Consider the following 12,217-nt stretch of genomic DNA (forward strand, 5'->3'; position numbering starts at 1 on the left):
GACTCAGAGGAAGTTCGATGCAGTGTGGGTTATTGTTGATAGGCTGACCAAGTCAGCGCATTTCATTCCTGTGGCAGTTTCCTATTCTTCCGGGAGGTTAGCTGAGATCTATATCCGGGAGATTGTTCGCCTTCATGGTGTGCCCGCGTCTATCATTTCTGATCGAGGTACGCAGTTTACCTCACATTTCTGGAGAGCAGTTCAGCGAGAGTTGGGCACACGGGTTGAGTTGAGCACATCATTTCATCCTCAGACGGACGGGCAGTCCGAGCGGACTATTCAGATTTTGGAGGATATGCTCCGAGCCTGTGTCATTGACTTTGGAGGCTCGTGGGATCAGTTTTTGCCTTTAGCAGAGTTTGCCTCCAACAACAGCTACCAGTCGAGTATTCAGATGGCTCCTTATGAGGCATTATATGGTAGGCGGTGTCGGTCTCCGGTTGGGTGGTTTGAGCCGGGGGAGGCTCGGTTGTTGGGTACGGATCTGGTTCAGGATGCCTTGGACAAGGTCAGGATCATTCAGGATAGGCTTCGTACAGCTCAGTCCAGGCAAAAGAGTTATGCCGACCGCAAGGTTCGAGATTTAGCTTTCATGGTCGGTGAGCGGGTATTGCTTCGAGTGCCGCCTATGAAGGGCGTGATGAGATTTGGGAAGAAGGGCAAGCTTAGCCCTAGGTTCATTGGCCCGTTTGAGATTCTTGATCGAGTGGGAGAGGTGGCTTATAGACTTGCATTGCCGCCTAGCTTATCAGCCGTGCATCCAGTGTTTCATGTGTCCATGCTTCGGAAATATCATGGCGATCCATCCCACATGTTAGATTTCAGCACTGTCCAGTTGGACAAGGACTTGTCTTATGAGGAGGAGCCAGTAGCTATTCTAGACCGGCAGGTTCGTCAGTTGAGGTCGAAGAGTTTTCCTTCTGTTCGTGTTCTGTGGAAAGGTCAGCCTGCTGAGGCATCGACCTGGGAGTCCGAGTCCGATATGCGGAGCCGTTATCCCCATCTTTTCCCCGACTCAGGTACTTCCTTCTTATGTCCGTTCGAGGACGAACGGTTGTTTTAGAGGTGGAGAATGTGATGACCCAAAAGGTCATCTTCACTTGTTTTTAAAATGAATTCTGCATTCTGAGGACTTAAAAACCTCTTTTAGCATCACCTCAATTTGCGTGCGTAGTCCGGGCGCGTAGCCGTAAAGCCTTTATGTGAAAATCTATGAAAAATGATAAATTTTGGCTATAAAATGAATTAATTTGACTTCGGTCAACGTTTTGGGTAAACGGACCCGGACCCGTAATTTGACAGTCCCGGAGGGTCTGTAGGAAAATATGGGACTTGGGCGTATGCCCGGAATCAAATTCCGAGGTCCCAAGCCCGAGAAATGAATTTTTAAAGAAAATACTTTTCTGGAATTGTTTATAAGGTTTGGAAATGAATTTTGATTAGAACATGTTGGTATCGGGCCCGTATTTTGGTTCCGGTGCCCGGTGCAGGTCTTATATATGATTTAAGATAATTCTGTGAAGTTTGGTAAGAAACGTAATCCGTTTGACGTGATTCGGACCTTAAATGCAAATTTGATGTTTAAAGAAGTTTTGAGAAATTTCATTGATCTTGAGGTTTAATTCGATGTTCATGATGTTATTTTGGTGATTTGAGTGCACGAATAAGTCCGTAGGATGTTTTTGAGGTTGTGTGTATATTTGGTTTGGAGCCCCGAGGGCTCGGGTGAGTTTTGTATAAGCCACGGGGTGCATTTTGAACTTAGAAAATTGCAGAATTTCAGCTGTGCATAGCAGGCCTGCAGGCTTCGCATTTGCGAAGCCTGGCTTGCAAATGCGATATCGCAAATGCGAGCGGCTTTTCGCAATTGCGAAGGAAGCCCAGGCCAGCTCCTTCTCGCAAATGCGAGGACATTCATCGCAAATGCGATGCCCATGCAGTCGCAAATGCGACCTTTTATTCGCAAATGCAAAGCTTCCCAGGTTGGCCAGTGATCGCAAATGCGATGTTTGCCTTCGCAATTCCCAACTCGCAATTGCGAGCTTCCCTTTGCAATTCCCAAGCAAGCAGAGGTCGGGGTTCGCAATTGCGAACCCCTGTTCGCAATTCCCATATCAGAGACCTGCAACTTTTATACTTAGACGATTTTAAGCCCATTTTTTCATATTCTCTCAAAACATAAACACACTTAGGCGATTTTTCAAGGATTTCTTCTTCTCCAAATCAATTGTAAGTCGTTTTTAACTAACTTTCTTCAATTCTTAACATCTTTTAACATGATTTCAACTTCAAATCAATGATTTTCATGGGGGAAATTAGGTGTTTTGGGTAGAACCTAGGTTTTTCAAAAATTGGGGATTTGGACCTCGATTTGAGGTCCAATTTCAAAATAAATTATATATTTGAGTTCGTGGGGGAATGGGTGATCGGTTTTTGGTTCGAACCTCGGGTTTTGACCATGTGGGCCCGGGGGTGATTTTTGACTTTTTGGGTAAAACTTTGGAAAATTCATTTTTATGCATTCGAATTGATTCATTTAGCGTTTATTAATGTAATTAAGTAACTTGTGACTAGATACGAACGAATTGGTGGTGGAATTGAGGGGTAAAGCTATAATTTAAGCGTGAATTGTGTTCGTGGCATCGAGGTAAGTGTTTGGTCTAACCTTAGCTTGAGGGATTAGGAGTCGTGTCTGATTTGCTACATGTTAATTGTGGAGTACGACGTATAGACATGGTGACGAGTATCTATACGTCGGTGTCAAGCATGACCGTGAGTCTTGTATTATAATTGTTATGACTCCGTTGTGGTTTATTGTGCCTCACATGTTACTATCATCGTTGTTCCCTTGTCGGGATGTTGTTGAAATATTATTGTTCCCTTGCCGGGATATTGTTATATTGCTCTTGCTCCCTTGCCGGGATGTTGTTATATTGCTCTTGTTCCCTTGTCGGGATTCTTTGTGGTTGTTGCTGATTTGTAACTGGGATCGGGTGGCACGCCTGCCACGAGATAAATAAAATGGGAGCGGGTGGCACGCCTGCCACGAGATAAATGAAATGGGAGCGGGTGGCACGCCTACCACAAGATAAATGAAATGGGAGCGGGTGGCACGCCTGCCACGAGATATATGAAATGGGATCGGGTTGCACGCTTGCAACGAGATACATGAAATGGGAGCGGGTGGCATGCCTGCCACAAGATATGAGAAATGGGATCGGGTTGCACGCCTGCAAGATGTGAAAAGAAAGTGAAATCTGCCCTTGTTTTTCTTTATTCTTGTTAGTGGTTGGATTTTGATTCCTTTATATTCTATTGATATTCTATTTTTACCTGTTTTTCCCCGAAGCATGTTTCCCCCTCCCATCTTTACTTATTTATTTCCGTAATTCTTTTTCGCTATATATATTTGAACTGCACAGGTTTATTTGGTAGTCTGGTCCTAGCCTCGTCACTACTTCGCCGAGGTTAGGCTAGGCACTTACCAGCACATGGGGTCGGTTGTGCTGATACTACACTCTGCACTCTTTTGTGCAGACCCCAGCGTTGTGGACTTCGGACCGCAGTGAGATTGCTGATTCTTGATCATTAGGCGACTCGACGTAGTCCTGCAGGCATCCGCAGGCCTTGGCGTCTCCTTCTACCTACTATTCCTGTTTCTTTCATGCATTTCTAGAGACAATGTTGTATTTATTTCTTTCAGACCCTTTATTTGTAGTATTCTTAGACCGTCTGTGAAACTGTGACACCAGTTCTGGGTAGTCGAGACTCAAACAATTGTATTAGATATTCATGTTCATATAGCTTATTGTTTCTTTCTTCCGCTTATGTTAAATTCCGCTGTTTAAATGTTATTATTTCGAAATTGTTAATAAATATAAAATGGGTAAAAAGGTAAATTGTGCAATTAATTAGCTTGCCTAGCTCGTATTAGTAGGCGCCATCACGACTCCCGAGGGTAGGAATCCGGGTCGTGACAATTCTAAAATACATAAATTGGTATCATTATGTTGTTTTTTTCTTAATCTGTTTTGTTTTCTAATCTGACAAAGCTTCAATCCTCCAGGAGGCTTTCAACTATATCAAGGCTCCTCGAGATTAAATTTAAAACTTGTGTCACGTTAATATTCGTTTTCGTTTTTAATTTGAAGTTCCTTTCATTATACCGGACAAGACGAGATTCCAATAGAGTTTTGGAGATATGCGGGTAGAGCAGGTCTGGAGTGGTTGATTGGGTTGTTTAATATTATCTTCAAGACGAAGAGGATGCTTGATGAGTGGCGGTGGAGTACAATGGTTCCGGTGTAGAAGAATAAAGGTGATATCCAGAATTGTAACAACTATAGGGACATCAAGTTACTAAGTCATACCATGAAAGTTTGGGAGAGGGTGGTGGAAGGGAGGATAAGGAGGGTGGTGTCTATATCGGAAACCAGTTCGGGTTCATGCCGGGTTGTTCTACTGCGGAAGCTATCCACCTTATCAAGAGGTTGGTGGAACAATACATGGATAGGAAGAGGGATTTGCATATGGTGTTTATTGACCTAGAGAAGGCGTATGACAAGGTCCCCAGGGACGTTCTTTTGAGATGTCTGGAGGTGAAAGGTGTGCTGGTGGCTTACATTAGGGCGATAAAGGATATGTATGAGAGAGCTATGACTCGGGTCAGGACTATGGGACTTAGAGCCTTTTCCGATGGTTATGGGGTTACACCAAAGATCTGCGCTCAGCCCGTTCTTATTTGCCTTGGGATGGACGCACTGACACACCATATACAAGGAGAGGTGCCATGGTGTATGTTGTTCGCTAATGATATAGTTTTGATTGATGTAACGCGAGGCGGCGTTAATAGGAGATTGGAGGTATGGAGGCAGGCCCTAGAGTCTAAAGGTTTTAAGTTGAGTAGGACTAAGACGGAATATGTGAAATGTAAGTTCAGCGACGTGACGAGGGAAGCGGATGTAGAAGTCAGGCTTGACTCACAAGTCATCCTCAAGAGAGAAAGTTTTAACTACTTAGGGTCAATTATCCAGGGAGATGGGGAGATATCGACGGGGATGTTATGCACTGTATTGGGGTGGGGTAGATGAAATGGAGGTTAGCGTCTGGAGTCCTGTGTGACAAGAATATGCCACCGAAAAAGGTAAGTTCTATAGAGCGGTGGTTAGACCAGTCATGTTGTATGGGGCTGAGTGTTGGCCAGTCAAGAATTGCATATCCAGAAGATGAAAGTAGCAGAAATGAGGATGTTGAGATGGATGTGTTGGCACACTAGGCTGGATAAGATTAGGAATGAAGATATTCGGGAGAGGGTGGGCGTGGCTCCGGTGGATGACAAGATGCGAGAAGCGCGACTTAAATGGTTCGGACACGTGCAGAGGAGAAGCCTAGATGCCCCGGTTAGGAAGTGTGAGAGGTTGGCTTTGGCAAGTACGAGAAGAGGTAGAGGGCGACCTAAGAAGTATTAGGCCGAGATGATTAGACAGGACATGGCGCGACTTCAGATTTCCGAGGACATGGCTCTTGATAGGAAGGTGTGGAGGTCGAGCATTAGGGTTGTAGGTTAAAGGGTAGTCGAGCGCTTTTCCTCTTTGTCCCGGTTTCCCTCTTTGTACCGGCGAGTATGATAGTGTTTTGTCTAGCTTTAATAGCGATTGATGTTGTGTTTCACACTTTTGCATAATATTTGTGTTACTACTTACTGCTTTCCCATTTATTTGCTGTCTCTCACGTTGCTGATATTATTTTTCGGGTTTTATTGTCACAGATCATACCCCCTCTGGGGTAGGGGTAAGGTCTGCGTACCCCCTCTGGGGTAGGGATAAGATCTGCGTACACTCTACTCTCCCCAGACCCCACTGGTGGGAATTTACTGGATTGTTTTTGTTTCATTAGACAAAAAAAAAAAAAAAAAACTTTCGCTCAAAGAATAGTTGAGGGGAATTTTTTTGCATTTGCTTTGTTCCGGTGTCGACAAAAACTAATAAAATTAAGATAACGTTTTCAAAAAACTCATTGTGATATGAATAGTCTTTCTTTGTAAATTAAACCATCTTTGTTTCAATAGGGAATAGAGCATTTCTTTTCTGTTTTTTTCTAGACACGTAAGGAAATGTTTTGATGCCTTCTTTCTGATGTTGTTTCCTCAAGTTCGACCAATTAGACTATTGTAAGATTTTTAATTTTGTTTGTTGTCTTCTAAGCAGTTTGATTTTTTTTAGATTTTTCAGGAAAAAGATATAATGTCTTTTTGTGATATTCTATAAATTAGTTACTTCTATATCTTGCATCCCTCCCCAGACTCCACGGTGTGAAATAATACTATATATGTTGTTGTTGTTGTTGTTGTTATATATCTTTGCATCCAAAGATCACTTTACATGATTAATTTAGGGGAAATGTCGCATAATTAACCATAATAATCTTTGACTCTCAAGTACTCAGGTCATTTAATTAATATCTTAATCAAACTATGTTCATGTAATGAAACAAATTTCATGCATTAATAAAATTACTATCTTCAGATTTCTTGAATAGCATTTAACTAGGAAGGAAAGGCAGGAAGATTTACATTAAATAATTTTTTTCCTTTATAAAATAAGCGTTAGCTTCTTCCCAGTAGGTCATTTTAATTATTCGAATTTGTTTTTCTACTTTATTCTTCCACATGTTCGTTATACATTAGATGTTTTATTTTATTTGCATGTTTGTCTAAGATTATTTTTTTTAAATATTTTTATACTATATAATTTAATCTCTTTTACATCAACTAAATTTATAAAAAGAAATTTCTTGTTGCGCGAAGCGTAGATCAATTAACTAGTTACTACTTAAAAGAAGAGGTTTATTTATACACAGTAGAGAGACAATTTTGAAAAAGAATAGGAGAAGGAATAAAAATACGATGAAAATTAAAAAAAAAAGGAATAAATGGATGGTAAAAACAAAAAAGGAAAAGGGAAAGGTTAAATTAACAAGAGATAATCCAAGAAATCTAAATTTATAGTAGGGATGAATTTGTCTTGTAAAAATTGTTTTTTTACCTTTTCTTTCTGAAATAAGTTATAATTTGTAGCTTCTTCCCAAAATTAGAAAACTGCTTTTGCTGTTGTTCAAAAGTATTTTTCCATTTTAGCCAAACATTTAAATTTTTTAGACAAACTCTTTTTTTAAGGCAAAAAACGAACTTTCGATTTCCAAAAAATTTGGCCAAATATGCTCTTAATCAATCTATGATGGAAAGATTTTAGTAAATTATGAGTTTGATTTGATAAAACCTTTATATAACGCACAAAAATAGACAACATCGATCGAGTACATCTTTTTGGCCCATGAGAACCTTATCATTTGTTTGGTCTAGAGTATCTAGACTTGGAACTTTTTATTTTTTTATTTATTTTTCATCGACTTGGAACTAAAAATTGGTCACCATATACATAGCTACAGTATCTTTTGAGAACAATATTCTATTCTCCTTTATGCTATGTTTTCTAAATACTTTCTTGATTGACAATCCATTTTTCCTATCTTATTCGATAAAATTGGAAAGTAAAAAAAGAGACTGAGCTCTTACAAAGGTAATGGAATATGTATCCGACGTGGCACTTGACTTTCAGGAAGATAAGTGGGGAGAAAAGTACTCACCACTCAATCATCAAATTAATAAATACATGAGATACACTATTATTTTATGTACATTGTATTCTTATGCCTATGTATTTTAAACATGATTCAAATACACATATTTTAATATTAATTCACTTATATTTTTGCTCCATATAAGAATAGCGCCATCACATATTTTCCTAAGATAATGAAATGGTACACATTATATCTAGTATAAACATTTTAAAGTACGACATTTTTATTATGAAAACAAAAGTAAAATAAATAAGAGTAGGGGTGTGCATTCGATTTATCGATTCGATTTTGACCCTTATCGATAATTACTTATCTATTATCGGTTTGTACATATGCTTATCGTTATCGTTTCAATAAGGTTTCGGTTTCTTCGATTTCGATTTACCGATTTTGGGGGCTTATCGATTCGGTTATCAATTACACCAATAAGAAAATTTGCGGGATTCCACGGAAAGTATATCGCTATAAACGCGCCTAACTAATATGGACAAAAAGAAGCTAAAATAAGACGAACACCATTTATAATATAAAAATTATGTCAACAAGCACATGCAACAAAACTAAAGTAAGGGATCAAATGTATGTCACCAACACTCCAACGGTATAAAAAAAACAAACAAAACAAAACACATCATCACGGCTAATTCTGTTTTCCATTAATTTGAACTTCATTCCCTTGATCTTTAAATATGGTCATTCCTTAAATGTGGTAGAGGAAATAATAGGGTAAGGGACTTAGGGTAAAGGAAATGGTATAGATTAGGGAAAATAACATTGTATAGCCGCTTTCAAAATAGTAGCGGAATATATATACATTCTGTATGTTATATTAATCTACACAAATAGGTAATTACTCATTTAACAAGTGTCTTCGGTCTAGGGGTGTGCATTCGATTTATCAATTCGATTTTGACCCTTATCGATAATTACTTATCGATTATCGATTTGTACATATGCTTATCGTTATCGTTTCAATAAGGTTTCGATTTTTTCGATTTCGATTTCGATAACAAATAATCGATTCGATTTATCGATAAACCGATTCGAATGCACACCCCTAAACAAGAGCAAACGAAACTCCAAAGTCCAAATTATTATACTATAATATATATCTCAAATTTTATTGTAATTAATTTGCTAACAAATACCCTCCTCATAAGTCCGCATCTCGAAGCAGAAAATGGACGGTCCTAAGCGGCAAGCATTGTCTCACAAGCTGCAAATCTACGGCTGAGATCACTACGCAATAGCACACCGTTCAAAAAGAGACCAAAGAATTAGGGCATTGCAGCACTTATATACTAACCCCAGCACCCTCTACTGCAGCTACAGAGTCCAGAACTAGAGCTTCCTTTGCATTTTCTTCTTTTCTTCTTGTTACTCCGATTTTAGCTTTTAATCATGGGCAAGGGACCTGGTCTTTACACTGAAATCGGCAAGAAGACTCGAGGTTCTTCTCTCTTTCTTTCTAATATTTTTTGATTTCTCACGTTTAAACATATATATGTATTTTTATCAAGTTATGAAAATGCGAAATAGGAAATGATTTCGTTTGTGCTATTTATTTTCAGTTGTTATTCGTTAGATAAAATGCGGCGTTGATTTGGTTTTTGTGTTTTCATTTTTTTTTTTCTTGCTTCTGTCGGTAATATTATTTTTGTGTATTGCTTTGAATAATCAGATCTATTGTACAAGGACTACCAGAGTGACCACAAGTTCACTATTACCACCTACTCTCCCACCGGAGTTGTGAGTTTCTCCTCCTTTTTGTTACGGATCTGTTTATTTTGCTAATTTAGCTCCTTTAGTTTGAATCTCCTTGTGTATTGTATAATTCATCACAATTGATTGTGGCTGTTCGATATAAACGAACTTGTTCTCCCTTATCAACTTAATGAAGACCAATTTTTGCAATTGGGACTGTTCCACAAATAAAATTGTTATCTCACAACTGTAAAAAAAAATACGTAGTTGTTTAATTATTCCATTTCAAATTGAACTCAACTAATATTATTCATAAGTCATTATGTACAATGGGACGGAGAAAGTACGAGCATAGTATATAATGGGACGGAGAAAGGACGAGCATAGTATGTGTACACTTAGACATTAGTACATCTTTTTGATGGTTTAATGCATGTAATAGTCTTCGGCTTTGGTTCCATTAATATATTAGTTGTTCGAAACCCTACTTTTGATGTATTTACTATTTAGCCATTCCATATGCTTGTGAAACTTTTGGATTGGCAAATATTTTACCAGGATTGGTAATTTCACCTCATTTTTATGGATTGATAGGAAGGTAGTTATGACAATTATTTTGCTTCAGGCTGATTGCTCTCTCTTCTTTTTGTTGAAACAAATCTGTTTGATTATTGGATGTACTGCCCTTGGATTACAAATGCAAATTACTGCTGCATGTTGCTTATTGACTCGCTCTTATTTTTTTATCTACTTCGGTCTCCTACTGTTAGGCTTGTTTGGTTAGATAACCTTTGTGTCCTTCGGCAGGCTATTACTTCATCAGGAACAAAGAAAGGTGATCTGTTTTTGGCTGATGTTAACACTCAGTTGAAGAACAAGAATATTACAACCGACATTAAAGTAGACACAAATTCCAACGTGAGTACTGCTGTTTGCTCCTTTGTCATTTTTTTATCTCCTCTAACCAGTAACTAGAGAGGTAAGTAGAGAGCGTATGAAAAAAAAACTTTTGATTAATTTTTTTTTTGATAATGAAAAAACTTCTGATTAATTGTAGATTGGTTTCTGTTTAATGTTTCATTCTTTTGTCTTCGCTGCTTGAGATGTATTATTTAAGCATAATATGTTTGCCTTTTTCTTTTTGGGAATATGGATATTGACAAAGCAGTTGATCTGACTAAATGATGTATTTATGCTAGCTCTTCACTACCATTACGGTTGATGAAGCTGCTCCCGGGTTGAAGACAATTTTAAGCTTCAGAGTTCCTGATCAAAGGTCTGGAAAGGTAACTAGCAATATCATATGGCATCATATATATATATGGTATAAAAAAAAACAGAAAAAGAAGTGAAGTGTCAAATAGCTGCGTGTTCTTATTTTTGTATTGATCTTGACAGTTGGAAGTTCAATATTTACACGACTATGCTGGGATAAGCACCAGCGTTGGGTTGACAGCAAACCCCATTGTTAACTTTTCTGGTGTTGTGGGTACCAACATTCTTGCTCTTGGAACTGATGTATCCTTTGACACCAAGACTGGAGATTTCACCAAATGCAATGCTGGTTTGAGCTTCACAAATGCTGACCTTGTTGCTTCTTTGAATCTGTGAGTGATTAACATTACTGTAGCATGTGTCCACTTGAAATTCAGCATGTTCTAAATGTCAACTTAGGTATACAGGTTTTATGTTAGTTCATTAGCCTATGCTACTAGAAAGTTGTTGTAAAAATGATCATAGGTTTAATCTCTTGTTGCATAGTTTGGAATACTTTTATGGGTATATGCTTATTTGAGTTCTTAGAAGCATGATCTTTAATGTGCTGTGTATTATGACACCCCAGGAATGACAAGGGTGATAATCTGAGTGCATCATACTACCACACAGTCAGCCCTTTCACAAGTACTGCTGTTGGGGCTGAGGTGACCCATTGCTTCTCCACCAATGAGAACACCATCACCGTTGGCACTCAACATCGATTAGATCCTTTGACAAGTGTGAAGGCAAGGGTTAACAACTTTGGCAAGGCTAGTGCTCTGCTTCAACATGAGTGGCGCCCGAAGTCTCTTTTCACCATTTCAGGAGAAGTGGACACAAAATCTGTTGACAAGGGTGCCAAGTTTGGACTCGCTTTGGCTCTCAAGCCATAGACTTGTTATCTTAAATCCATAGACACGAGGGGATTACTGCAATTTGAAGACTTGTTCTGTGGTGGTTTTTGCTCTGTAAAAATAAATTTAGGTGGTTGCTTGAACCTATGCCTCTTCGTTCTAAGTTCATACATTCTTATCAACCCTTTTCAAAAATGATGATGGGTACCCTATATTCTAAGACTTTAGATGTTTCGCTTGAGATTTTGTCATAATCAACTGCCAAATTTGAATATTTTTTTGACCAGTACATGTTTGTTTACAGCTCAGAAACTGTTGAGACTATCATGTAATGGCTGCACTCAAATAAAACTCATATCAAGCCATAAATTGCTCTAATGGATCTGTTTTGCTGAGCAGTTGACGTTTAAAATGTTACTTAGAAGGAGGTGATGCCTCTGTCGATGCTCTTTCTAGTTCATTCTTGTTGCCATTCTGACGTTGCTGCTGTGTGTTTGTTTTACTGTTGTATGTACTAATTTCTAAGGTTTTCAGAAACAATTTGCTTTCAAACAGGGATGCCAGAGATTTTGATGACAAGCTACTAGTAGGGAGTTTTCCACTTCTAGTTGCATCCTTTATTTTTAATTAGATTGAATGCATATCACTTAGTCGAAACAGTATTCTGTGTAAGAGGCATTCAAGTAGTTTTTTCAGTTCAGCTTTCATGGCAGGTCTCCGAACATTGAGATCATAGATTCTTGGTTAACTAACACGTTAAT

The 12,217-nt window shown here is 38.6% G+C and overlaps 1 protein-coding gene across 1 annotated transcript; it reads left to right on the plus strand.

Moving 5' to 3' along the window:
• Window positions 1–8,933: 8,933 nt before the first annotated feature.
• On the plus strand, window positions 8,934–11,834 carry LOC109241173 (mitochondrial outer membrane protein porin of 34 kDa). The gene is made up of 6 exons (XM_019407892.1): window positions 8,934–9,091; window positions 9,323–9,390; window positions 10,153–10,263; window positions 10,545–10,631; window positions 10,744–10,952; window positions 11,189–11,834. Exons 1-6 carry the CDS (start codon window positions 9,043–9,045, stop codon window positions 11,493–11,495), a joined length of 831 nt encoding a protein of 276 aa, XP_019263437.1. The 5' UTR covers window positions 8,934–9,042; the 3' UTR covers window positions 11,496–11,834.
• Window positions 11,835–12,217: the final 383 nt, after the last annotated feature.

Source organism: Nicotiana attenuata, unplaced genomic scaffold (genome assembly GCF_001879085.1).
Source record: "Nicotiana attenuata strain UT unplaced genomic scaffold, NIATTr2, whole genome shotgun sequence".
Classification (NCBI taxonomy): Eukaryota; Viridiplantae; Streptophyta; class Magnoliopsida; order Solanales; family Solanaceae; genus Nicotiana; species Nicotiana attenuata.